This window comes from Odocoileus virginianus, chromosome 2 (assembly GCF_023699985.2).
Source record: "Odocoileus virginianus isolate 20LAN1187 ecotype Illinois chromosome 2, Ovbor_1.2, whole genome shotgun sequence".
Taxonomy (NCBI): domain Eukaryota; kingdom Metazoa; phylum Chordata; class Mammalia; order Artiodactyla; family Cervidae; genus Odocoileus; species Odocoileus virginianus.
The window spans coordinates 74,451,760-74,479,354 of NC_069675.1; the positions used below are offsets into that span (position 1 = coordinate 74,451,760).

Genomic DNA, 27,595 nt, shown 5'->3' on the forward strand with positions numbered 1-27,595 from the left:
TTTGAGAGTGCCCAGGCCGCGACCCCACCCCCGGGAGGCTTGACCCCAAATACCAGCTGCTTCTGCCCCCCAGAGCCCTCTCTCCCTCGCTCCTTCCATCAGAGCCCCCTTGGCCCCCCTGGCCCCATCCCTCGTGAAGCACTTGCTGTTATTGCAGGAACTGAATTTTTATCCTCCCTGCCCCACTATTAACACTCCTTCCTGCCCCTGAAAGGAGAGTCCGAGGAGATGGGCCTTGTACCTAGTCACTCCCTATGCTCAGGGCTTATAGCGTAAGGCCTGTCACACAGACGAGTCAATAACTTGTTTTCTAAGTTAATAAAAAGTTGTTGCCATACTTAATATGCAAGCTCTCAAGAAATAATAGTTCCCTCAGTCAGTCGGACTTGTCAGAGGATCACGTCGCTGGGACTCCTTCTCCCTCAGAACTGAGTGTGCAAATGGAACTGTGACAAGGACTTGTTTATCCCTTAAGCACTTCCCCAGCCTCACTGTGCACCGCTGAGTCAGATTCCAGGACACAGGCTGGCCACTCTCAGCAAGGCCACTGCATGCCGTGGCCCATTCTTCGGCCGTCCGGCTGCAACTGTTACTTCCATTCTTCTGTGATTAGAAAACCTCTGGACTTCGGGTATTAGCAACGACCAAATGTGTGGTTATTATTTGTTGCGAGCTAACCCCGTGCGGCACCCCAAGTGGGAATTACAAGCAACAATACACGAGTCCCGGCTCCGGGACAGCAGAGCGTTTTCATTTTGCATCGCATTCCTCAGACGCTCTGGCAGGGGGGCTGTGCTGACCTCCCCACGCTGCGACAGACTCCCTTGCTGGGTGAGTCTATGGGAAAATTCCTCTTCCCGGGATGGGAATGTGACCCTGTGACTGGGCGGCCAGGACAGCCAGGCGCGCGGGTGCACCTGCAGGGCCTCCCCCCCGCACCCACAGGGGGACCCCTCCCACCTCTGCAAGTCCACGCCGCGCGGGCTTCGCACCACAGCTGGGCTTCCTCCCGCTGGCCGCCGCTGCAGGGCCAAGCACCTGCATGTGATTAGGGCTCGGCAGACACCCCCAGCCTCACGGTCGGTGGCTGCGCTCCGGTGACCGTCACAACGGACGAGCTTCTCCCCAGATCCCTGTTCCTTCTGAGCAGAAGAGAGCTTCCCTGGGATACAGGAGCATAAGGCATCCACAACCAGATCGGGCAGCTCCGCTCTGAGGGAGGCAGCAGGTGGTGGCATCTTGGCCTTGGCCTGCCTTGAGATGAGCAGGCTGTGGGCACACCAGGGCCGGGGGCCTGGGGGAGTAGAGAAGTCTGTCCTCACCTCCTTTTAGCAGCGGTCGTTGCAGGGCCTTTAGACCATCTCTCATCAGTGTTTGGGAAATACGATAAAATTTTAAATGTGGCTCCTGACTTTCCCTTCTCCCTGTAACCTAGCCCTTCTCAACTGAAAATGTACTCCTCTAACCACAGAATTCCAGGATAGGTTAAGCGGAGAGTGAAAAATACAAAAATGAAAACTGACTGAGGGTTGTTATCGAACTAATGTTAAGACTTTACCTTTTTCAATGGCAGAGTCATGAAGCCTATGCGTTTACAACAACCTGCCAAATGAGTTAGTTACAAGGTGAACATTTTTTCTGCCAAAGAAACTCCTTGGAACTTACCTAGTGGTCCAGTTAAAACCCTGTGCTTCCAATGCAGGGGGCACAGGTTCGATCCCTGTTTGGGGAAGTATTAATAAGATCCCACACGCCCTGCAGTGTGGCCAAAATGTTTTGTTTTTTTTTTAATTTTTTTAACTTAGAGGCCCCTTTATTTGGTAATCATGAAAGTCAGAAACAAAAAGGGAGCTTTCTCAATTTACCTTTCACCAGAGAAAGACACATGATATGGGGATAGGCATTAAAATCCCACGAGAACACTGGATTACAGTGGACTTGTGCTCCATCACTGCAAAAAGGTGAGTCACACTGGCCCAATCCATATCCCAGAGAAGGTGATCCTGGTCACAAGGCCAAGTCCTCATCCCACAACCGCTGCTCTATCACTAATTCCCCAGAAATACTTAGGAACGGATGAAATCAACAGCTTTTTCATTCAACTATAAGAAACAGCTGAGAGAGGAAGGCTGTGTGGTCCATCCTCCTGCCCAGTCTAGGAGAACTGCTGAAGCAGCCGAGACAACATCACCAAGCACAGATCTCTGTACTTGTACAGAAGAGTACCGAGAAGCAGTACCCCGTCAAACTCGCTGCAGGACTTTGTGGTTTTCCTGACGCATGTTAACTGGCCTTGCAGAGGAAGCTGTAGCAGTTGGGCTTCTGCTGCTAGGATTCACAACTCTGCAGCCTCCAGGGTGGGAGTGCTTGGGTTTCTAGATCCAGCAGCAGCCCAATACATCTGTAAACAGAGAATCTGTTCACTCACTCTGTGCTTGGAATGACAATCATCAATTACCAATGCCAGCGCTCATTTTCCAGAGAGAAGGTGTTTTCCTCTGTGTTTTGGTCTTTTCTACCCTGAACCCAAGCCTGATTCTTCTCCCTTCCCCTGCAGCGGCTTCATACCATGTGTGGCTGCAGTGTCCTCTGCAGTGTCATACCAGTCACAAAGACCCAGGGAGCGGCAGTCCCATGGCTCGAGCCCCCACCTTCCTGGACTCACAGCCTGAGGTGTTTCAAGGGGGAGCACTCAGTCAGCTTAAAGACTCATGGGCCCAGAACCTCCGGTTCCAATGCATCTGCTCCTAAACTCTCAGAGGTTGACTGCTATTCTCAACACGGGAAAACACGGTAACAAGTCAAAAAAGTGGTTCTCTAAAGACCAGCCAGGAGCAGTTTTAACAATAAAATATTTAATCAACTTATCTGTACAAAATATTAAGATGGTTAATGAAGAGTACACAAGCACGTTTAACAAATACATACTGCTATATAACTGTCCAGAAAAATAGAGATTGCTGTTTCACAGTTCATTTACATTCCAATATGTACAGTCTATTTAAATTTGAGAATACATATACACAGTGGGTTTGTACCTGCCCTTAAAGAGTTCCCTGCTAGCCAGCCTGGGCACAGCGGTGGCGTTCACAACGTCAGCTTGTGCCGCCCAGATGGCCAAGCCGGGCAGCAGGGAGATGAATGGCCCAAGCTCCAGCCCCCAAGCCTCAGGCCGAACCAGAGCTAGAAGACAGGTGACAAAGAAAATTTCAGCTCATGTTAAATGAGTCTAAAACCCTCCCTGGCTCCCCCATCTCACTCCCAAGCCAAGCTGAGAAACAGTGTCATTGCAAAACAAAAGGGGCGTCTATCCATCCCCCCAAATGGTTAACTGTGTCTTTAGCTGCTGACGGAACAGCATGTCATTCAGCTATGATGGCATCGCCATCATTTCGAGTTTTGCCCATTTCCTTTAAAATCACCGTTTTGGCACTGGAGGGCATGTCTGGCAAAGGGCAGGGTGCCCATCACATCAGACGCCGCTGCCCACCCAGCACCTGTGCAGATGCACCGCAGGGAAGCTGGTGCCGGACTTCTGCAGAAGCCTTCACAGTGAGAAGAGCTGCTTCTTTATATATTAAAAAAAAGAAGAAAGAAAATGCTTTCCAAACTTTTCAGAATCTCCTATTGTCATCTATTGAAGGCAAGTTAAAAAATCATTACAGAAATCTTATTAAAAGAAATCATTAACTTTCCATGCGGGGTGAAATACTTGCAGCTAAAAGACCTAAACTGACTCGAAGATGATTCTTCCTCATAAAAAACATAAAAGTTCTTCGCACTACAGCATAAAGTGAAATGCCAAAAAAACAAAATGAAACCATTACTCTAAAGATGCTCTCCAGGTGGAGAAAGAAAGAGACGTTCCCCCTTTCCAGAGCCTCCGTTCCTGGCTTGGAACTTGAGTACTTCCCAGCCAGAAAACACATTTTATCACGAGCTTGCTTTCTCCCTGAACTGTTTCATCACTTTCGAAAGAGAGTGCTGCATGGCTGACTTTGCTCCGACTCTCACAGGTCCTGACCCGGAAATATAAGTTGCAAAGAAAATAAACCCTGCTAATGGGTGCAGCCTTCCTGAAGCCAGCCTGCTCCCCTCAAGCCAAGTTCCTGCTGCCCTGAGCCATGGGGACACATGCACCTTTTTCTGCCCTTGGCAGCCTTCAGTCACTCAGATAAACATGCAGACAAGGAAGGGCCTCCGACACACCTTGTCGCTGCTTTTCAGACTCACTCACCCCCGGAAAAATCTAGGTGAGGGCCGCTCCGGGTTGAGAGGCGTGAGAGAAGACAGGCTCGTCACAAAGAACGTACAACAGTTATGGTTGTGTGTGGCTGCAGCGAACCTCCCGCCAAAGATCGCTCTTCCCTATCCTGCAGCCCAGGGAGCGGTCTCAAGGGAAGGGCGTGCGTCCTGGGCAGAGATGGGTTTGTACTGACCTCTAACTCAGCAGGACTCCCATGAATAAGCCCCATAGGGTGAGAGTCTTGTCACTGTCCGCCACAAGCACACCTCAGCCCAGGAAGGCCAGGCTGAGGTTCTAGATTCTGGCAGCCAAGTGTCTGAGCGGAGTCGAGGCTGGAACAGAGAGATACTTTGCCCGCACCTTTGGATGCAGTGACTGTTGGTCAGGTGGAAAAGCACAGAGAAGAAAAGAACGGGTTGCAAAGAAGACCGCCACTGGCCCATACCCACCTGACCAGATCTCCACACCACCACACTCCTGTTGGCCTACATCTTAAAAACCAGTGAAAAAGAAATGCAAAAGCAAAAACACCTCACTGCGTCTGGAAGGTCTTGAAACTCCAGGCCTAAAGGCACCTGGAACTTGCTGTGCAAAGCTTCTTGTTCTTCTAGACAATTTATTTCACATCCCATTACTGACTTAGAAGATTAAAAGCTTCTGCACTGCCCTAAACAGAGGGAAGTTCACCAGGCCAAAAAAAGAGTGAAAAGTGTGCTTCATACAGTAAGTAGCACGCCAAGCTGTCCTGCCCACAGACTCACCTGCCTGCAAAAACACCTTCTTGGGAAGGGTCTGTGAACACTCCAGCCCTCTTACTCCATAGGGGTGTGTGAGAGAGGGAAGCTAGTCCTTTCTTCTGCCAACACAGTGCACAGACTAGAATCTAAAGGGCACTAGCAGTGGCCTACAGACTGCCCCTGGAAGGTCTGCCAAGGCAGAGAAAGCCTACCACCGCCCTCTGCCTGTGATCCTCTGGGGGCGTGTTTGTACTTTTCAACAACTACAAGCATGACTTGAAATGCAAACTGATTTTGCAATGACCTCACACGCTTTGATTTTACCCTGGGAGGCGCGGGTGGCTCTGCTACAGCCGCTGCTGCAGCCACGAAGCCCCAACCTCCCAACGCTGCCCGCCACCAAGCCCCAGGCCCGCTGCACACACAGCAGACAAGGTGCAAGCAATTGCAGGGTGAGGGGGAAGAAGCTGAGCTCTGGAAGCACAAATGGAACAAGCAGAGAGCAGCCCTGAATGAGGGACCAGAGCCCACGTGGCCAAAATCAGCCCCACTGACGGACCAGGCCGACTTCCAACCTTCTCCATGCAGCCACATCCACGCAGCTGGCTGGCTGTAGACTGGGAGCGTGGTCTTCCCAGACGGAACAGCCTTCTCTAACCTACAGCCTCGGTGGGAGTTAACTGTTTGTGCAGTTTTAAGCTCTGGGTGCAGATTAAAGTCCAGGACAGCACAAAAGGAGGAAGAAGCCTGCTCCAATAAAGGGCTGAAGGCTCCAGAAGCCAAAGGCGGAGCTGTCTGAAAAGTTAGAAATAACATCTTTTTCTCTTCTCCTCCCTTCTCGTGTTCCTTAGTGTTCAGCCACTGGTGTCCAAGGCTTCAAAACGAAGAGGAAGCATAGCTTTCCTGGCGTCTACCCCTGGGTCACACTCCCAGCAGCTGGGCCACACGCCGGCCCGGCAACAAAGTGGCTGAGGGCCAGGTGGGGCCCTGGCGGAGCAGTTCACCCTCAGATGGGCTTGCCCGCCTCATCCAGGGACTCCGCGACAGCCCAGGCCCCTGTCTGGGCTGCAGCAAGGCACCATCTTTTCTGTTCTCTTCTCCCAGAGGGGTACCCGCAGCATGGGAGCCCCCGCCCAAGACTTGGTCATAGAAAAATCTCAGCCAGGTGTGGCTCTACCCACCCTGGAGCACAGGCAGAATTCCAGCAGGGCCGGTAGCGCCCCTCAGCTGGGACATGAGGGGAGAAAAGTCATGGCTCTAGTGAGCTGAGCCCAACCCCCAGGACTCTTGGCCTTCCTTGCCCCAGGAGGATACCAGAGCAACATCCAAGAAGCACCAATGGAGGCTAAGAGTGTAATGAACAGACACACTCCCACACACATACGCACACACACGAGGAAAATGCTACAGCACCTGTGACAGCGGCTCTGGGGCTGGATCAGAGGGAACCTTCTCCAGGAAGTCACGTCTGCTCTGCCTTTGAATGATGTGAATGGGCTCTGGGGATGAAGGACAATCCTAAACCGCGGGACCCAAGCGCTTCTCATTTTACTGACCCTCTGAGCAGGGAGGTGACCACCCATGACTTGCCAGACTTCTCCAGACGCCCAGTAGCGTGGCCTTCCTGCGGGCACTTCCGCGGTGGGCCCGGCCCCCAGCACTGCCCACAGCCCCGTGGAGTGGTCCAGCTTTCCCGCCTCACTGCCTCTAGCCTCTGCGGCCACTCAGCCCTGCCTCTTTCCTCCCCAGTCCAGTCCCTCTCTGAAAGCACGACCCAACCCAGGCCCTCTAGGACCCTGCTTTCCAGCACCTCCCAGCCCAGCCCACCTGGCGTCCCCCAGAAGTCCTCTGCCCAAAGCCCACTGAGCTGCCCCTGCTTTCTGGACCTGCAGGAAGCACTGTGTCCCGAGAATCCCTAAGGCCCCTGATAGCAGGTGTGGTTCAGAGGAGGCTATAGTGCTTTCTCATCCTCTCATTGGATTCTCTAGAGCCCACGTTCAAACAAGCGGACAGTCGGATTTTGCACGAGCTGCTCTTGGAAAGCATTCAGTTTTTGTCTCTGCTTTAAGGAAAAAATCAGTCTACAGTCCCTAGTTATTTTCTGCTTTGAGTTTGAATGAGACTGCAAACAGAATAATTGACTTGTAGGATTTGAGTTACACTGTGATGACATCCACAAGGTAGTCAATCTCTCTCGAGCACAAATAGGAGCGAGGTTTCTGCTCCTGCTGACACCTCCTCTGAGAGCCATCAAGGGAGAAGTTCCCATAGAGGGTTTGACGGGGCGACTCGCCGATCACACAGTCCACCTGTCTTCTCCATCCCCTGCCATGGCATCAACAAAAATGGCCAGGACAGGAGGGCGAAGGGGAGCATGTACAGGATGAATGGCACAGCTCAAGCCCGCTTCCCCAAGCTAAGCTGACAAGGCCTGCCACCCTCTCCAGAGGACCCAGTCCTGCTGCCTGGAAACCCAGAATTCAACCAGACAAGCACGCAGCATCGGTGGGCACAGCCGCTTGCCAGCGCTGGGGCCACCCTTAATATGGAAGTCTGGCTTCAAGCGGCACTGACCAGGCTGCCTGGGTGTCTGGCAGACCTGGCACCACCCCTGGGCACCCCAGCTGGCTTGTCCTGTGCTCCCCAGGCAGTGATGCCATACCCTCCTCTCTAGCAGGAAGAATGGTTTGAAGGATCTCAATTCTCCCCCAGCAATATAGAAAGGTGTATCTCCTTTGAGAGGAAGAGTTTGGGGACCCCAGGCTAAAGGAGGGCCACCTTCACTCACAGTCCTGACACTCTGTCCATGACTGTCAGCAGCCCGTTCTCCCTTCCGTGGGGACCAGAGATCCCGGCTGGCTGATTCGGACCTGCTCCCCACTGCCTGGAAGGCAGACGACAGCACAAGGTACTGACCATGCAGGCAAAACACTTGTGTCCACGTCTTGACAAAGCTATTTTAACGACATCTCCACAGCAAAAACCTGTCTGTCTCCACGTGTGATGGCCCATTTGCTGTCTTTTTTACAAAGCAAAACACATCAACCTCTCTGTTCACCTTTTAACTCTGAGATACAGAGGCCCGAGACGGGACCCGGTGGTCCCTGGTGGGTTTCTGCAGCTCCAGATGAAATCTAGGTGGCATTCCTTTCGTCTGATAAACACCACACTGAGGGCATCAGGGGTCATCGAAGGAACTGTCACTGACTAAGGACAACGCCCCCCACCATAGGGTGCAGCCTGGACTCAAGATGAGGGAGACACCCCACTTCCTCCATCACTTCCATTACATCTTGGTGGAAGCAAGTCAACAGGAGGAAACAGAAAATGGACTTTTTTTTTCCTGTTACAGAAAGCTCAGACTAAATCAAGACATTTCTTCCCCTCCACTTGCTTCTCCTAGTAATTAACAAAGTATCAAATGTTTGCTTTTGTCCAAAGAGATTAAATATCCTAGAATTTCTTCAAAATAATATTTAGGTATAGTTTTTCAGCTCCCTTTCTAAAACTTCTAATATCACGACTTTTAATACTTTAGTGCCCTTAAAAAAAAAATTCTTCATTATGATGGGTCTCAGAGTAATCACTATGCAAATACTATTCAAATCACAGTTTAGAAAATGAGTGTCACTTCTCTGGCAAAATTCATAGATGTTTGCCTGTCACTGAAATTGACTGGAAGTGTACTGCAGCAGCTGCTTTGGGATTTTTGTTTTAATGTGAAGAGACTTGCATTTTCTGGTTATGGATAGCTACTTACATAGCCACAGCATATAAATTCACATTATAAATGTGCTTTCTCCTCCTTTGGGGGGATTTTAAAAGATTAAAAAGGACTCAGGTGGGGACCCTTAAATAAATGAGTTGTATCTAAATCTTTCAAATCTCTCTTTAAGAGTGTAATCTCTGAGAATGAAGATTTGTATAAATCGCCCTGGATCTTGGCATCCAAGTCAAGAAAAGTAGTGAAGAATGCCTCTCAGGGACCCTAAAGGAGAAAGCCCAGCACAGCCTTAAGCAGGAGGACCAGGAGGGCTGCAGGGTTGCTCAAGAAAGCCCTCGGAGCCCCAGGCAGGTGAAATCCAACCTGTTTCTCTTCCTTCTCCCAATCTTTTACACAGGCCACAGAGGGCCCCCAGGCAGAAATACACCAAATAAAACAATGAGGCTGGCATGTTCTGCCTCCCTTTTACAGAGACAGACAATCCTACTATCAGCAAGACTTCTTGGGGCAAAACAGAGAGACCAGGGATAGTCTTCCACCTCTGGCCCCCACACCATGGTCCTTCTGAAGGGACCACAGCAGTGAAATTGCAGATGCCCCTCCACGGAGCAAGGAGGGGAGGGACCGACCTTCCTCCTGCTCCGAACCACTGGGCTGTGGGGAGCTGAAATCTCACAAAAGCACTTTTGTGTGGCTTCACTTCCCGTTACTATCGCACTGCCAAAAACTACAGCAACAACACAGTGAAAGCGTGCAAAAGCCGACACAGACTTGATAGCTAAGCACAAGCACATGTGGGCCACTCCGAGGGTGCCATCTGGAGGGGGCTGTGCCTACCTGGCAGACAAGCCCCAGTCCTCCGTCCTTGGCAGGAGCCTGCCCACCCCACCCACCTCTGTGCCTCTTTCCAACCCTAGAAGCCTCCTCCCAGCTCCTTAGAAAAACTTCCTGGCAGGTCTTTAGGGAAAGTCATAGCAACCCCCTTTCCCAATCCCCAGACATTGCACCAACTTCCTCCTGTGTCCCCCCAAGGCCCTAGGACCACCTGGTCTACCCAGCTTAGAAGCTGCAGGACCTGGAAGACACCGCCCTACCCCGATGACAAGTCAGATCAGACCCGCAGTTAAAAGCCTATCCCCCATCTCACCTATCCCCTCCTAAATTGTTTTTTCCACTTTCTAGATCATTCCCAATTGGAATTGATTTTAAAAAATTTAAAAAAGTGGTGCTGACCTTTGCAGAGATCTGGGAAGCTCCACAATGCAGTCTTTCCGACAAACTCCCCTTTCAAAACTGGTAAATGTTAGGCTTTCGGAAGTTAAGGGGAAAACATGAGGCCTTTTGCAGCGGTTCCTCTCCAGAGTTAATGACGCGGATGCGGATGCAACGCAAACTTTTAAAAAGGGCATTACTGTCTGCCCCAGGAGCAACACCAGGAACTCTGCCCCCTCCCTCCCAGCCGGCTGTGCCCCACACTTGGCCAGAAACAAAAAGGGGGTGAAATGAAACTTACTCGAGTATCCCGTTAGTTCCCCCACTCTGAAGCCCCCAATTCCCTAACCCAGTTCTACTCGATTTAGTGCCAGTTACTGTCACGGCAACGCAAACCCCTCCTCTCCCCAAAAGGGGGCAGTGGGCGCAAAAATAGTTATCTGTTTGCAAAATACATATGACCTGTGACTTTCGGTAGCGTCAGATCCTCTCTTCCCAAGGCCTTCCGATACGTCCACCGTGCACGTGTGCACAAGTGAGGAGTGTGAGGCTGTGCGTGCAGGTATGTGAACGTGCGCGCTCCCTCCTCCGCAAGGGCGCCGGGTCAGACTCGGACGCGCACCCCCGCTAGGCGACAGGCTCGGCCCCAAGCTGCTTTTCAGCGGGGAGTCCATGGGTGGCGCGGCTGCCCCCGCCCTGGCCCAGCCGGCCCGCATGCTACCTGCAGCCGCACGCCTCCACCACCATGTCCTCGTATTGCTTGTAGACCACGTTGTTGGCGGCGTCGATGTAAAGGATGCTGATAGGGCTGAGACGCGCGGGCACGCAGCAGGAGGCTGGCGCCGCATCCGGGGCCATGGAGTTCAGCAGCGTCTGAATGATGGCGTGGTTGGTGGGCTCAAGGTGCGAGCGCAGCGGGAAGTCACACACGCCCTCGCAGTGGTACGCCTCGTAGTCCAGGGGCGCGATGATCCAGTCGTCCCAGCCCAGCTCCTTGAAGTCCACGTGCAAGGGCTTGCGGCTACAGCGGCTCCGGCCCCTGCGACCGTGGCCCCGGACCGCGCCCCCGCCGCTGCCCTGAGCTGCCCGCGCCGCGGCCAACGCCGTCCGCCGCCGTCTGCGGCCGCCGATGACCGCGGTGGGCGAGCCCACGCCGGGCCCCGGATCTGGCGGCGGCTCCGCGGCCAGCGCGGCCCCGAGCGCGCGCGCCTGGGAGCGGATCTCTCGGAACAGGCTCTCCTTCCTCTGCGTGCGGGAAGAGACCACCAGCAGCGCGCGCTCCTCCGCCGCTGCGCCGCCGCCGCCCCGCGAACCGAAGCCCAGCAGCCGCAGTGCCAGCGGGACCCGCGCCGAGCCCGCCACTCCGCGCAGCGAGAGGCAGAACGCGCGGCTGGGGCGCGGTTCCCGGCGGTGGCGCTGTAAGGCGTCTGCCACGTCGAACACCTCCCAGCGCGCGGCGTCCAGGAACTCGGCGGCCCGGGAGTGCAGCAGGCGCGGGGCACGCGCGGCGCTGGGGCACGTGGACAGCAGCAGCAACGGGGGACTCGCGCTGCCCGGGCCCCGCGCTTCGGACTCGCGGCGCAGTACGCGCAGCTCCGCGCCCAACACTTCGTCTGCGTCGGGAAGGCTGGACACGTCGAACAGGAAGTTCAGGCCCGTCTCGGCTGCCGATTCGTCTGCAGGGGACGGGCAGAGACCGAGAAAGAATGGAGTGAGAGCGAAACGTGCACTCCCTAACTGCGAACAGTCCCAACTGCCCTGGATGTGGGAGCAAGGCTCGCTAGGGCCGGCGCCCACTCGGACGTCTCGACTCCAGTCCGAAAGCCTTCAGCCTGGCCCAAAAGAGAGGGAGCCGTCCCTCAGGTTATAGGGATGTGAGCTTTGATTCGAGCTAACTGATGTCCGACAACCCAACCAACTTAGCGCACCTCGTCGGCACCCGAGACTACAGTTCGGCTGCCTGCCCCAGAGCCATGGGTTTTCAAAGACTAGGGCGGAGGCCAGAGTTTCGGCCGGTGGCAGAAAAAGAGGCCTGGTGGGCGCATCAGAAGTCGTGCACCTCTTCAAGACGTGGAGGCCAGGCCAGACACGGTCCGGGGACTGCTCCTTATGGCCCTCCTTATCCACCAGGAGAGTCTCAGAGTCTCGGTTGGGCGAAAACCGAAAGTTCTTGTCCCCTGAAAACTGCTTCTGGGGCTTCTCTTCCCTAGCCCTGCCTGGACATTCCAGCCGGACACGATCTCCCGTGCAGGCTAGGCCTTCGAGATTCGTCCAGAAGGGGCACGCGTCCCCAGGGCTGCAAACACCCTTTCCCGCATCCAGCCTCCTCGCTCTGCCGGAGGGGAACTGAGGCCCAAATAGGGGCCCGGCTCAGCCCCTGGTCGCCATGGGGAACTCCAGGCTCAAGCTTCTCCCAGTGTTTCCGCCACCTCCGACGGAGGGGAAAGGCGGCAAAGGAGCGCAAGCCACTTTCTGGGAAGGGCTTGAAGCGGCCGGGACGCCCTGCTGCCGGAAAGGCAGAGGACCGACTGGTCACCCTGCCAGGGTCCGCTGGTCCCCTCGCAGACCTAGTCTTTCCCTCCGTTACGACAACTCGGCCTCTGGGATTTTACTTCTGGTCGTAGACACTTTTTTCTTTGGGGGCTCAGAAAGGAAGAAAAGAGTTGAAATTCCACCAAGCAGCAGATAAGGAGCTCCCTTTGAAGAAGGTCATATGGTTTCGTTTTGCCCCAAACGCGTAGAGACTGTGCAGACTCCCCCCACTGTTGGAGTGTTGCTCACCAACCACTGGACGCCAAGCCTTCGACTCCTGGGGGCTGAAGTGTGGGTGCTGCTGCGGCCTCTGGAGACCTCAGGCAGCCGTGCTGTGAGTGGAGGCTCAGGGCAGAAGGCAAGCAGGAGAGACACTGGGCAAAGTGCTCCTTCCGTCTCCCCATGCTTTCTCCCCGGAGCTTTGGGAGCAGCAGCACTCTCTCTGAGCTTCCCCTGCAAGCCTCTCCCTGGTTTGAGATTCTGCCGCTGCATCCTCTCCGAAATTTCCTGGGATTTAGCTCAGGCTGAGGCAACTGCAGGCCTAACTCGATCTAAGGAAGAGCATCTGGTGCCTCTACAAGCTCAGGGCCAGACACATCTCACCTCTCCCACAGCTGGGAGATCCCCTCCCCAGGGTCTGCACAGCAGGACTCAGGCTCCCTACAAGTGCCCTAGCATCCCATCCAGGGGGCATCCCAGGCTCTCAGAGAATGCTTGAAAATTTCCACCAGACTTTAGGGCCATTTGGGCCCAGACGGTCCCTGCATTCCCAAATAAAGCAGCCTGTGTAGACCCTGTGTGTATGCTGGGGGGAATGAGAAACCTGATTACTGCCCCTCATCTACCTGCTTTCCCAGGCTAGCGACGGACATATAGAACCCCCTCAGTGGCTCCCGGGCAGGGCCTGGGTGGCAGCAGCACTTACTTCCCAGCCCTATTGCCTTTCTTTCCCTCCTGCCTTCCAGGCTGGGTCTCTGGCTGGATAGAATTAAGGCCGAAATTACTTGCATTTCCGCCTGAAATTAGTTAAATTTTCCCTATCTGTCTGCTCTAATGGCTTCAATAGAGATTAATAAAATCCAGATGACACTCCCCAACCTCCACTGCCTCACCCAAGTCCTACCTTTGGATGGCTCAGGGTGGAGCAAGGTGGGGTGCTTGGCCCAGAGAGGCCTGAATTCCTGCAGGTTCGCGGGCCCTCCTCTCCTCCCTGCATGAGCTCCACGCCTCTACCTCTGCCTCCCCAGGGACCCAGCACCAGACAGGCACCCGCCTCCACACAGACCAGCCTGCTGAGAAGCGCCCTCCTCTCACCTGGTGATGCCACCAGCCTCTCCGGAGCCCTATACTTTAGTCTGATGCCCGCTCTGTCCCGCGTTCCCCTCCATTTCCCCCAGTTTGTAAGACTCTCCCCGCAAGATTGGGAGCTGCAGAGCAATCAAGCAGCCATCGCCGCGCAACTGCTCAGTCGCTCTGTGCCGAATCCCCTCCTTGCTTCTCCGGATCTCCAACTCAGCCCGCCTCCTCGAAGGGACCCGCGGGGCCGGCAGGGCCAGGGTAGCCCGGGCAGAGAACGGGCTGAGCCTTCGGGGGCCGCAGGCCCCCGCCAGCTGCCGCGGTTCTAGCCAGAGTCCAGGCGCTGCGAGCTCGGGTGCGTGGGCCTCGGAGAACTTTCTAACACCTGAGCCTGGGCTGTGCGGGTACCGAGGTCCCCACCCCAACACACACCCAGGGGAATTGTGCTGGGGCTCAAGACAGGGTGGACGGGCGCGGTGACGGCACAGTACCTGCGGTCGCCTGGTCCGCGAAACCGGTGACTGTGTCCGCGCGGCCAGATCCCGAGGTGGAGGCGGCGACTGGCCCGGCCGGAGTCCTCCCGGCTAGGCTCCTGTAAAGCGACATCATGAACTGGTGTGGCACCACCGAGCCGTTCCTGAAGCCGGAGCCCGTGGCGCGGTGCGCACCGCGGGGCCCGGGAGACGCAGCGGCCAGGGCAGCGGAGGCGCCTGCAGCCGCGGCGAGGGTTGTCCCGCCGCCGCCGCCGCCGCCCCCCGGACTCTCGGCCGGCCCTGCCCCCGCCGCCCGCAGCACTGCGGCCGCTTCTAGCCCGTCGCGGGGGCGGCAGGCGCTCAGCAGCCAGAGGCACAGCGCGGCGGCCGCGCTCAGGTCCATGGGCTCCGAGGGCCAGGCGGGCGGGCGGCGCGGGCTCCGTGGCTTCGGGAAGTCCCCCGGCGCCTTTTGAACATAATGTTTAATAATGGGGGAAGTGTGCGCTGCAAGCTGCGGCCCCCCCTCTCCCATCCCACCCCACCCCCGTCCAACGCCCGGAGCAGCGCCCCCTGCTGAACGCTCGAGCCGCAGCGCCGCGCCCCCTACTCCGGCCTAAAGCCGAGCCCCGGGCCGGAGCCTCCTTGTCCCACCCGAGGTCTTCGTCCCAACTCTCGCCAGGCGAGTGTCACCGACCCGAGGCTCCCGCCACCCACCTGGGCCCCGCCTCGCTTCCCCGGGACCAGGAGGACCCCCCCCCTCCTCCCACGCTGCGCCCGGGGCCAGATGCGCCCTCGGGAGTCGGAGGCTCCGAGGCCTCGCGCGTACCCGCCCAGCTCCTTCCCCACTCCCCTGCGGAGAAGCACCCGCCCCCTCCCCGCTCCTATTCCGCCCGAGACGCCGGAGGTGGGGCGGCGGAGGGGCTCGCCCCGCCGGTCAGTGCCACGATCCCGTGGCCAGGGCGCACAGAGAGTCCACGAGGACGCACAGAAGCCGCAGGGCGCGCGGGGTCGCCGCCAAAGCGCGTTTTTGTTCACGGGTCCGCGGTTCCCCACCCTGGCACAGCCTCCGAAGATCGGAGCGGGAGGCGGGAGCAGGAAAGAGGAACGGTGGGGAAGAGAGGGTTTAGGGGCCTGAAAGGACAGGCCGGAAAGACAGCTGGACGAGGACCGAAGGTCGAACCAGCAAAGGTAGGGTGCGGAACGCGCGCTTAGACGGGCGCCAGGATCTTAAAGGAGTTCAGGAACTACGAAGGCAACTTCGGGGTGACGAGGGGGTTCCCGCACGGGAGCGGCTCAAGTTCATCTGCGCGTGGACAGTGAGGACTCCTTCCGCCCGCCCGCTTCCACGGGAGCCCCGGCGAACGGAAACGGGCTCTCGGGTATGTTGGGACGCGCCTGGAGCCGGGAGGGCGGGCGGGGAAGAGCCTCGGGGTAGCGCCTCTGTACTTCCTTCCCGGGCCGCGGTTCTTGAGCTGGGTTTGGGGGTAGCGAGGAGGATGGAGGGGGCGCCCAACACCGCCGTCCCAAGGGCGGCGGGGCGCTTGAGTGCGCAGCCGGCCGAGGTAGGTCCCAGAGGCCGCATCTCACAGAGATGCGCCGGGGAGAGAAGTCTGGGTGTCGGCTCAGCTCCACCAGCAGCCGGGAGATCTGTCCGTAGAGGGCCGGAAGGCTCAGCGAATGGACGATCTGTTGGTGGACGGACAGAGGGCCGGAGCCTGACCTATCCCCGTAGCAGGGCAGGCGCATCTTTTTCTTTTAACATTGTATTTGCTACCGAGCTCTAAATCTAGACGGGGGCAGTGAGTCACGGTTTGAATAGCTGATCAGTGTCAATGAGACGCCTTGGGACCCAAAGTCGCGGGAGTTTCGCTCTTGCTTGGCCGCCGCGCACTCCGACCCACTGAGGATGCCCGGCGTCTGGAGCTCCTGGGCCAACGGCGGCCCCAGGCTCCCAAACTCCCTTGTACCGGCTGCTTCTTCCCAAGTGAACTCCCCAGTCGTCATCCTGCCGACCACTGCGAAGATGCAGTGCCCGCTCAGCGTGGGACTTTGGGTCACTCACCACTTGGGATTTAGGGGGACAGGAGAGACCTGGCAAGGGGTCAGACCCCAAGCGGATCAGGTGGACGAGGGGGTAAAAAAGCCCGAGGTTCGCGTGGGAATGTCTGGGCAGGAAGGGCAGTGGGGGGCTGGGATTACTGGGGCTGCATTAACCCAACAGGATTTGGGGGCCAAGGACCCAGAGCTTCGACAAGGCCGCGGTCAGGGATCTTCCTCTCTGGTGGTGCAGGTACAGAGCGGACCTGCAGGAGTCCAGGCAGGCTGCCTGGCAGAACTGCCCCCCTAGAGAGAGACACTGGTCAAAGTAGTGGCCCCACTGCCACAGCTGTCTCTATGAAGGCAACGACTGGGTCCCTGCTGTCTTTCTTGGCTTCCTTTCTTCCTGCAGCCACGGTGAACAGTCTTCAGATGTTTTGCATATCATCAAGACCTTGATTTGTGCAAACACTCTGGCATCTCTGAGCTGGAGTCCAGTAGTCGTGGTTCTTGTCTTAGTTTTACTGTTAACAACCAGACCCCATTGCATCGTCTGGGCTTCAGTTCCTCCAATTGTGTGAAGGTGAGAACCCGAAGGGTCCTGGCACTGGCCTGGCAGAGCAGGTGCCAAATAAACCTTTGCTGATTGCATGATACCTCCACCTTGAGGCCGCTCAGGGGCTTAGGAATGAGGAGTGGGTTGGAACCCCTGGGCCCTTGCTGTCCCTAGGGGAGCGGGGACAGCAAGCTCCTTTGAGCCTGAATGTCCTCATCTGTATCTCCCGCATCACAGGCAGATGCTTTACCCTCTGAGCCACCAGGGAAGCCCTCTGTAAAACGGGGAGATTCTCAATTCAGGAAGGTTGTGTGGATCTAGGATAACAGGTGGGCACAAAGGGGGCTCGGAGCCTCACCCCTCCCAGTCTGTTCCGGATCCCTAGGGTGATGATGGCTGAGAAAGCAGCAGCTTCTAGGCACTGGAAGGCTCTGAAGGAGAGTTCTGGGGGTGGGCTGCTGCTGCTGGAGCCCCCACCCATCACATGTGGGGCTTGAGCCAGGCCTCAGCCACTGTCACCTGTGTTTCTTGGTCTGTCAAGTCAGACAACAGTGCATTTCTTCATCATTTAGCCCTCCCTCTATTCATTTCTTCTTTCCAGTAAATACTTAACCGTGAGTGGCTCTCCGTATATTGTGAATTCAGCAATACACAGGACAAGTGCACCGAGCTCTGGTAAGGGTAGAAGATATGGTAAACACTTACATGCATAAATGCATCTGAGTATATGGTGCACTGTGAGGTGGTTCAAAGTAAAGTGATGGGGGACTTCCCTGGCAGTCCAGTGGTTAAGAATTTGTCTCACAATGCAGGGGACACTGGTTTGATCCCTAGTTGGGGAACTAAGATCTCACATGCAGCAGAGCAACTAACTCAAGTGCCACAACTAAGCCCTGATGCTGGCAAAAAAACAATAATAAACTGATGGGAATCAGGGCCTGGGGGTCTTTTTGACCAGCAGTGGCCACATTGAAGCAGAGCCCAGAAGGGAGAGGGGCAGAAGGAAGTTTTGGTCATGCCTGGCTCCCTCTCCTTCCTCTCAAATAATGATGGTAACCAATGGTTACCACTAACCAAATGATAATGATGGTTCTCCAAGTACTAGCTGCTACTGCTAAGTCACTTCAGTCCTGTCCGACTCTTTGCGAGCCCATGGACTGCAGCCCACCAGGCTCCCCTGTGCATGGGATTCTCCAGGCAGGAATACTGGAATGGCTTGCCGTTTCCTTCTCCACTAAGTACCAGGCATGTTGCTAACTGCTTGTGACTTCATGTCACTTACGTCTCACCACTGCTCTGTCCTGTGTGGTGTGCGTGTGCCTGCTCAATCGCTACGGTGTATCCAACTCTTTGCAACCCCATGGACTGTAGCCCGCCAGGCTCTCCTGTCTGTGGGATTTCCCAAGCAAGAATACTGGAGTCGATTCCCATTTCCTTCTGCAGGGGGTCTTCCCAACCCAAGGTTCAAACCTGCATCTCCTCTCTCTCCCACATTGCAGGCAGATTCTTTACCCACTGAGCCACCTGGGGAGCCCTTCAGGTATTAGTGTTCCCATTTTATTGACACAGTTGAGTCACAGAGAAATGTAACGCCTTCCGCAGGTAACCTGGTGAGCGGCAGAGCCTGGAGTCATCTGTCTTTGCCCAACACTTGGCTGCTCACAGCAGAGATGGGCTCATAGGGGTGTGACCTGCAACACTCTCCTCAGCTCCATTGGAGAGGCAGAGGGCCCCGCCTTGCCCTGCAAGCTCTCATGAAAATTCTTGGCAGAAAGAGAACTCTCAGGTCCAGCTGAGGCTTATGAAAGCATCATCTTGAGGACTCCTTCCTGCCTCTGGCATCAGCTGGGAGCCCGCCAACTGAACACAGTCTGTCATCGGCAGCGGCAGGGCCTGCCCGGGGCTGGAGAAACCACGGAGCTCAGAGCAGGACCAGCTGGTAGGAGCATGTGGTCTGACAGCTGAGTTTACATGAAGCGACCTGATGGCCTAGCGAGTCAGGCCCACGGCAAGAGCTCGACTTGGACCAGGTCGCCCATGCCCCATCCAGGGCTTCCCTGGGAGCCGTGACTGAGCATCCATCTGGAGTGAAGACAACTTCCTCCCTGAGGACAGGAACGTGACACCAGGAGTTCCTGACCTGCCATCCCTGACTTCATGAAGTTGAGGCCTTCTGATGAGTGGGTGGCTGGCCTCCTGGGGCCCACAGGGCCAGGCCAGCCCTGGGCTCACTTGCAGCTTCCTCCAGGGTCATGGGGGCCTTTGGTAGATGGGCCAGGCAGGTGGGAGATATCTATCCTGGCCTGGAGATGTTGTACCCGACCTGCGGCATGGTCAACTTTGAAGGTGGCTTCCTAGTCCCCTGTGTTGTCCAGCAGTCACGGGGCAGCTGATGCAAGAAACTTAGAGACAGTTGGGGGGAAAACCAGGGGCTTCAAGTTCCAACTTCTGTTCTTTATTAGTCTGAAGGCCCCCCCCCCCCCCCCCCCGTGTCCCAAGAACTCCAGACCTCAGCTGTTAGCTCCTCAGAGAGCGGAGGTGAAATTGGCTCCACCAAGCCAGAGAGGCTTGGTGGGGGAGGACAGGGAGGCAGCCTGGTTGGGAGATGGGTGTTTCTTAGTTGGGGTGGGGAGAAGTGGTCCCCACATTCTCAACCCCAGATCCTTGCCTTGGAGAGCACTTGGCCACTCATCTGTCCTCTGCAGAAGCTGTTTGCTTTCTCTGGCCACCATGTTTCTGACTCAGGTCCTATAGTTCAAGGATTTGAAAGAATTTGCTGCTGTTGCTCAATAGCTAAGTTGTACCTGGCTCTTTATGACCCCATGGCCAGGAAACACTCCAGGCTTCCCTGTCCTTCACTATCTCCCAGAGTTTGCTCAGATTCATGTTCATTGAGTTGGTGATGCCATCCAACCATCTCATCCTCTGTTGTCCCCTTCTCCCACCTTCAATCTTTCCCAGCATCAGGGTCTTTCCCAATGAATCAGTTCTTTGCCTCAGGTGGCCAAAGTTTTGGAGCTTCAGCTTCAGCATCAGTTCCTTCCAATGAATATTCAGGACTGATTTCCTTTAGGATTAACTGATTGGATCTCCTTGCAGTCCAAGGAACTCTCAAGAGTCTTCTCTAGCACCACAATTCAAAAGCATCAGTTCTTTGGCACTCAGGCTTCTTTATGGTTCAACTCTCACATTCATACATGACTACTGGAAAAACCATAGCTTTGACCATATGGACCTTTGTCAGCAAAGTAATGTCTCTACTTTTTAATACACTGTCTAGGTTTGTCATAGCCTTCCATCCAAGAGCAAGCGTCTTTTAATTTTGTGCATGCAGTCGCCATCTGCAGTGATTTTGGAGCCCAAGAAAATAAAATCTGTCACTGTTTCCACTTTTTCCCCTTCAATTTATCATGAAGTGATGGGACCTGATGCCATGATTTTAGTTTGTTTGAATGTTGAGTTTTAAGCCAAGTTTTCCACTCTCCTCTTTCACCTTCATCAAGAGGCTCTTTAGTTCCTCTTCATGGGTGGCGTCATCTGCATATCTGAGGTTGTTGATATTTCTTTCAGGAATCTTGATTCCAGCTGGTGATTCATTCAGCCTGGCATTTCACATGATGAACTCTGCATATAAATTAAATAAGCAGAGTGGCAATATACAGCCTTTACATACTCTTTCCCAATTTTGAGCCAGTCAGTTGCTCCATGTCCGGTTCTAACTGCTACTTCTTGACCTGCATACTGGTTTTTCAGGAGATAGGTAAGGTGATTTGGTATTCCCATCTCTTTAAGAATTTTGCACAGTTTGTGGTGATCCACACAGTCAAAGACTCTAGTGTAGTCAAAGAAGCAGTAGTAGATGTTTTTCTGAAATTTCTGTGCTTTCTCTATGATCCAATGAAAGTTGGCAATTTGATCTCTGGTTACTGTGCTTTTTATAAATCTAGCTTGTACATTTGGAAGTTCTCAGTTCATGTACTGTTGAAGGCTAGCTTGAAAGATCTTGAGCATTACCTTGCTAGCATGTGAAATGAGTACAATTGTGCAGTAGTTTGAACATTCTTTGGTGCTGCCCTTCTTTGGGATTGAGATGAAAACTGACCTTTTCCAGTCCTGTGGCCTCTGCTGAGTTTTCCAAATTTGCTGACATATTGAGTGCAGCACTTTCACAGCATTGTCTTTTAGGATCTGAAGTAGCTCAGCAGGGATTCCATCACCTCCACTAGCTTTGTTCATAGTAATGGTTCCTAAGGCCTACTTGACTTTACACTCCAGGATGTCTAAAAGAATATTTGGGATTCTTTGGGCCAACTTTTCATGATGCCTGACTCTTCACAAACTGCTACCGAGGCTCTGCTTGCATACCTGCAGAGACGGGAGCTCCCTCCTGGTCTCAGGTAGCCTCCTGACAGTTCTGAAGGTGAGGCAGTCTGTACCCAGTGCCTGTGAGAACCACCACACCTCTGAAAGGAACCTCTGCTGACAGAAGTTCACAAGCCACCTGGGAACGTGAGCTGGCGCACTGGGGTTGATGCCACTTAGGAAATCAGTCTTGGATTCTACCAGCTCGAGCCACTGGAAATTGGACCCACCCTGCCGCAGCCTGGAGCCCCTGATGACAAGACAAGAGAAGGTTCCTTAGAGATGCCTTGCCCTGCACCTTGCATTGCCCATGCAGGGCAGCCAAGTCCCCAAGGAGGGAAAAGGACCGGCACCCTGGCATTTGGCATCACAGCTGCCAGGGAAGGTAAGGCCCCTCTGTGATCCTGTGTCTTTGCTCTCTGTGTGGCTCGGAAGGCCTCAGCCCAGCTCTGCCCTGGGTACCCTGGAGGAGAGGAAGGGGATGGATGAGGGCTCAGCCCCTGCCCTGTCCATCGTTAGGGGTTCTGGGCCCTTGCAGCCCAGCACTATTTTGGAAGTAAAACAGATACCCCCCTGGGCTATAATGTTGATGGTTCCCGAGAGTCAAGAGACGAGAATTCAAATCTGGCCTCTAACCTTGGACCTCAAGTCCCTTGGCCCTTCCTGGCTTTTGATCCAGACCCTGATAATGATCCTCAGTGAGGCTGGTAATCAAATGTCCACCAAGGGTCCACCTGTGAGAGGTGGGGAGTGGGTGAGGATGGGGCCCAGTGCCAAGGACCCAGGCAGTGGCAAGCCCCCCGCTTTGGACCTGCCAAGGCTCATGTATTCAGAGCTGGAAAGGGTTAGCAGTGAGGAGGCAGCATCATCCTGGGGCTCTGACCCCAAAGAAGGTGTCCCTGGGAGGGCCGGGAATGGTGACAACAGTTCACAGAGGACACCCCCCAACCACCACATCCGCGCTGTTGCTTCCTGTTCAGCCGGAGATGTGCTGTAGCCACCTCCCCCCCGGAAAGACTAGGGGTGGGGCTGTGGATGTGGGACGATCCCCACAGGCCTCTGGCTCAGCCCCATCTGATGCCCAGGTCTGGCTTCCTCCAGCTCTGATGCATTTCCCATGCTCCATGCAGGGCTTGCCTTCCCCCAGGTTACCCCAGGCAACAGCTCTGGCATCCACACCGGGGTGGGCTGCAGCCCATCCCCAGCCACTGGCGTGGCCCCACCCTTGAGTTGGGGGAGGAGATGGGGCTGAGAAGAAGGGAGTGGAATAGTTTCCTTTCTAGAAGTTTCACAGGGGTTTCTCAGGGCCCTTCCTTTGGGGTTGGGACAAATGGCAGAGGGCTGGTGGATACTGCCATCTGCTGGTCACTGGTTATAACAGCACCACAGTGTGGCTGAAGCCCATTCCTGCTCAGATTTGCAAGCAGTCTGGGAGAAGACTCCGGAAGCCCTGCACGGGGACCCTGAGTTTAAACCAGTTTACCTGGAGCTCTAAGGTATCCTGGGAGTTGAGGGGACAAGGACCACACACCTCCACTGAGGTTGGGAAAGAAACCAGAGGGTGGAGTCATGATAAATACTGGCTTCCAAACCACCTTTATAGTGAACTAGTTTTGTGACCTGAAGTTAATTATCCTCCACCTTTTTTTTTTTTTTAATCCTCCACCTTTAAATGGAGACAGAGATTCCTACCTGTCAGGTGTACCTAAGGATAAAGGAAACAAAGTAGGTAAAAGCCATACCATAGTGCCTGGCTCAATAAATGCTGGCTTTTACAGCTTTCTGATTAAGTCAGTCCTGGTTTAACCCGTCCAAAGACTGATCAAACCTGTCCATCCAGTCTCTTCTGTGTGGTCTTTCAGGCATTTCCTCTCTGCCGACTTGCCCAACGTGAACATTAATAGTCTGAAGCTATGCCTCCATTAGATTTTCTGAGATTGAAACAAAATAAGCTCCTTTTAGAATAAAAACACATAGAATGTGCAGTGATTCGGAATGCCGGGTCCTCCAATTTGTCAGGTAGGAGCCCTGAGTTTCTAGTCACATAATGAACAGAGAACCAAACTGTCTTCTTTGCCTGGGAAAGGGGGTTAACAGAGGTCAAGAACAGGCTTGGAGGACCCAGAAGATGTGTCCCCAAGTCTAGGATGTGAGATCTTGCAGACACTCCAGAGGATGAGGACCCTGGGACCAGAATGTCTCATGTTCCCACAGCACAGTGTCAAACATCACACGGCTGACCTGGGGACCCGGTGTCATCCCCTGGATGGTCTGTCTCAGGTTCTCTGGTCCACATGGCAAAGGCATCTGTGAGATCTTCAGGAGGCTGGGATCTGAGGCTGCAAAGGGTGAGGCTGCCTACAAAACCGGGGACGTGGCCTTAGGCATGGCAGCCCCTTTGTGTGTGTTCCCCACTTTCCTAGGTAGCTGATCCACCTCTGAATAATACCTTAATTTAGGGCAGAGCCCCAGCTGGGTCCTGTCCCCCCAGGCATTTTTTTCTGACTTGAATAAAGAGTTGGAGAGCTCTAGTCAAAGTGCTTATCCTGATGGCTGGGAACACAGACTTAGAAAAATATAGGGTGACAACATCAAAATCCCCAAAGTCACCAGCAAATCATTGCAAATTAAAACAATACCATTTTTATTTACTTCTCAGGTTAGTAAAACTGAAAAACGTAAAATGCATTCTTGGTGAAAGGAGATACAAGTAGGCATTCTAATATATACCCTTGGTGGGAATGCAAGTTCAGGGAAATTTCCCAAGAGCACTGTGACAGCAGCAACAGTTTTTTAAAAAATATATGTTTATTTATTTAACTTGGCTGCACCAGGTCTTAGTTGCAGTATGTGAGATCTAGATCCCTGATCAGGGATAGAACCCCGGTCCCTTGCACTGGGAGCGTGGAGTCTTAGCTACTGGACCATCAGGGAAGTTCCAGACAGATGCAACACTTTAAGGCAGGAAATTCTTTGACTCAGCACCGGAAATGTACAAAGAGCTTTCTCTGAGCAAGTAAACCCTCTGCGGGAACTTGTATGTATATGGCCAGAATTATGTCACAAAGCATCTTCTAACTGCAGCTCCTTAGCAGCGTGAATGCTGTATCTGTCTAGCCTCTCTGGTCGCTTTCAGTTGTTCAGTTGTGTCTGACTCTTCGCAGTCTCATGTACTGCAGCCACTATGGTAGTAAGAGGCAAACAGGAAGGGGCTGTGAATGGCTTTTTGGTGCCTGCCATACATTTCCTCTCATTTCAGTCACAAGTGAGCTCATTTAAGTAACAGCAGTGTTATGGATTAAAGATTTCCATCATGCTCATTTCACCAATGAGAAAACCAAGGCTCAAAGAGACAAAACCTTCTTTTTCACGTCCTGAGTCTGGCACCGCCTCCTCTTGGAAGGACTCCTGTATGTCCCAACCCCTGGATGAGTTGGCTATGCGCCCTTCTCTGCGCTCTGTGGGCCTGCACTTGCATTGGCATCTCCAAGGGTCCCTGAGTGGCGGGTGAGCCCTGCATCCTCTGGGTCTGGTATAAAGTCCCAGCCCCAGAGCTGTGCCCAGGAGCATTTGCTGAGGGACAGATGAGGTGGTGGCCTTGCTCGACTTGGGATACCCAGCCCCCGCCCCAGAGCGCTAAAGCATCACTACAAAGAACAGTGACAAATCAGCAGATCCCCAGAAGTCCCACCCCACCAGAAACCAGGGCAAGGTTGACCAGAGCTCAGATAAGACTCCTTGTGGGCTGTGGTGCCTCTAACTTGCCCCACTGGCCCTGAGGTCCAGCGACTTCCCTGGGGCAGGGGGTAACTGAGGCCTGGAGCGTTCCTCCCAGGGCAGTGGGAAGGGGGACTTCAGGTTCCCTGCAATGTGGTTTGTGTTACTGCGGCTTCAGCCATGGAAAGGGCTCCTCGAGTCAGGCAGGAAGCAGAAAATATCAGATTTAGATTCCACATTCCATGCATTGTATGCAATTATCCGCTGGAGCCACAGAGGGGCGTGTGGGACCCACGGAGGCAGAAAATGGGGTTGTTCTCTGGACGGGCTCACTCTTTCATGGGGAACCAGCGGGATTCTCGGCAGGCGCCGGGTGTGCCAAGACCTCCTCAGTGCGCGCTCCAGAACCCTGGGGCCAGGGGTGAGGCGAGTCTGCCTGCAAGGCCCGGGTGACCAACATGCTACCAGCTCTGGTGGGGGTGCGGGGTCCCCTTCTTTGCAGCTCCCACCTGTGCTTGCCCTGGAACGTGCGTGCTTCTCTGCACCCTCCTGGGCTGCCTTCTCTGCAGGCTCAGCCTAACTCAGCTCCAACAGCTTTGTGAACTCACCTGTCAGGGTCTCCAGCCGTGGACCCAAAGACGGCCACCGGAGGCAGGACACAGACGCCATCACCCACCAAGCTGCGGCCCCCTGAAGACCTTCTGTGGACAAAGGGGAGTGAGCAGACAGTAGGAAGGAGCCAGAACCTTGAAGAGAGGACAGGAAAGGGGAAGCTGGAGACAGCAAGTCCACGGGCGCACTGTGGGAGCCCTGGGCGATGGTGTCCTTGTCACAAATGGCTCAGGGTCCTCCACAGGGTCCCGAACAGAGGCCCAGTCCAGTAGTAGCTGTCGAATGAATGAATGAATGAAAAGGTCATGAGGAGACAGGAGAGTGGCTTTGTGAGGAACTCTGACTAGTAGCAGAAGCAGAGAGACCTGTCATTTTAGTTGCTGAACATTAGAGCAACACGGGCTTCCCAGGTGGCACTAGTGGAAAGAACCCGCCTACCGATGCAGGAAATAAGAGACCTGGGTTCCATCCCTGGGTCGTGAAGATCCCCTCGAGTAGAGAATGGCAACCCATTCCAGTATTCTTGCCTGGAAAATCCCATGGACAGAGGAGCCTGGTGGGCTACAGCCCATGGGGTCACGAAGAGTCCGACCCGACTGAAGCAACTCAGAAACACAAACACTTACAGGATTCGATGTCACTGTGAGCCAGGCCCTGAGCTCAGTGTTTTACAGGTGATTGCAAAGAGCTGGAACACTGGTAATTAGAGTTCCAGGGTGGTGCAGGAAGGGCAGGAGGCTGGCAGTCTGGGAGAATGCATTTGGGAGAGTCTGCATTTTGGGAGAATGAAGTCCAGCAGAAGCCCCACCTCTTAGAGCCGGAGGATGGGGAGCAGTGTGGGGAAGGGGGTGTCATTAGGAAGGGAAGAAAGGAGGAGATGGTGCCTGGAGAGTGGGCGGGGGGCAGGGAGGTGGTCAGCAGCTCTCTGAGAGGGAAACTTTGGGAGACAGAGACCCTCTTTGTGACCAAACTTTAGGCTTCTCTGAGCCCTCCTCTCAACTGAGCCTTTGGCCTTGGTGCCTGCCCTGTCTCTGGCCTGCCCAGCCCAGTCTCAGCAAGAATCCTGCTAAGTCAGTTGAGAAAGGCTCTCTCCCTTTGATACCTGATCACCCTTGGTATCTGATCAAGTTCCTCACCTCCCACCCGTTGATGTCTAAGCCCTTAGCCTGCCTTCAGGCCAGGGTTCAGCAAGGACCCTCACCCTTGGCAACCTATGCCTCCATCACTGACCTCCCCCTGCCCCCTGATTCCAGTTCCACTGTGCTTGGTGTATTCAGGGCTGAGACTGAGCTCTCTCCCCATCGGGAAAGTGTTGACTTGTTGCAACAGTCTTGAATAAAGTCTTCCTTACAATTTTAACAAGCTTCAGAACATTTCTTTGGTGAGGCGGAAGAAACTCAGTTCTCAGGAGCTTTTGCTGGGAAGGGCCTGTCGGCCTCTTTAAGGAAAGCCCCTGGAAGGCCTCCGGGTGGGGGGTGGGCTGTCCGACGACTGCTGTTTCTTTAGATCATCCCGCTCGCTCGGAGGTCTCGGTTTTATCTTGTTTGATGGGTTCTCTGACCTCGTTTGACGCCGGAAACATCTCTCAGAGCATTCTTGGGACCCTGTGCACGGTTGGGTTGTCTCCCCAAAACGCTCCCCAAGGAAGCAGAACCGAATGATTTATCGCCCGGAAGCGGGACGCTTGGGGCACTCCTAAAAGTGAACGGGGCGCTGTCACAAACAACGCCGGGACATCAGACCCAAGCCAGGACGCGCGCGCCTCGGGATGGCTCGGGCCACTCGAGTGCGGGACGGGGGCGCTCTCGGCGCGGCCGGGGCCTCCAGCAGCGCCGAGCCCGCGCACGGTCCTCAGCCCTGAGTCTCCTCCCAGAATTCCAGAAAGGCCTGGAAAAGCACGGCCGCCTCCGGCCGAGAGCCGCGGCCACTAGGCGGCGGGCCAGGCCGGAGCCCGAGACCGAGCCGGGGCGGGCAGGGCGCGGGGCGCGGGGCGGGGACGCGGCGACGCCGGCGCCCGCGGTCCCGTGATCGCACGCCCCGCCCGGAGCCCCTCGCCGTCATGCAGTCCCCGGCAGTGCTCGTCACCTCCAG

At 54.9% G+C, this 27,595-nt stretch overlaps 2 protein-coding genes across 2 annotated transcripts in view; one reads left to right on the plus strand and one right to left on the minus strand.

Moving 5' to 3' along the window:
* Positions 1-2,838: 2,838 nt before the first annotated feature.
* On the minus strand, positions 2,839-14,623 carry GDF7 (growth differentiation factor 7). Its single transcript, XM_020898276.2, has 2 exons — positions 14,239-14,623; positions 2,839-11,595 (listed from the first exon to the last, which is right to left on the minus strand). The coding sequence occupies exons 1-2, from the start codon at positions 14,621-14,623 to the stop codon at positions 10,637-10,639; spliced, it is 1,344 nt and encodes a 447-aa protein (XP_020753935.2). The 3' UTR covers positions 2,839-10,636.
* A 12,670-nt stretch (positions 14,624-27,293) lies between these two features.
* The window catches only part of HS1BP3 (HCLS1 binding protein 3), a 33,909-nt gene continuing 33,607 nt past the window's right edge, over positions 27,294-27,595 (plus strand). Inside the window, 1 exon segment of the mRNA XM_020898277.2 lies at positions 27,294-27,595. Coding sequence (XP_020753936.2) covers positions 27,564-27,595 — 32 coding nt within the window. The 5' untranslated portion in view covers positions 27,294-27,563.

Excerpts from the sequence above, each read along its gene's own strand:
- GDF7 (XM_020898276.2), bottom strand. The coding sequence starts at position 14,623 with ATGGACCTGAGCGCGGCCGCCGCGCTGTGCCTCTGGCTGCTGAGCGCC. Across the intron at positions 11,596-14,238 it reads CGCGGACCAGGCGACCGCAG|ACGAATCGGCAGCCGAGACG; the intron begins GTACTGTGCCGT and ends CGTCCCCTGCAG.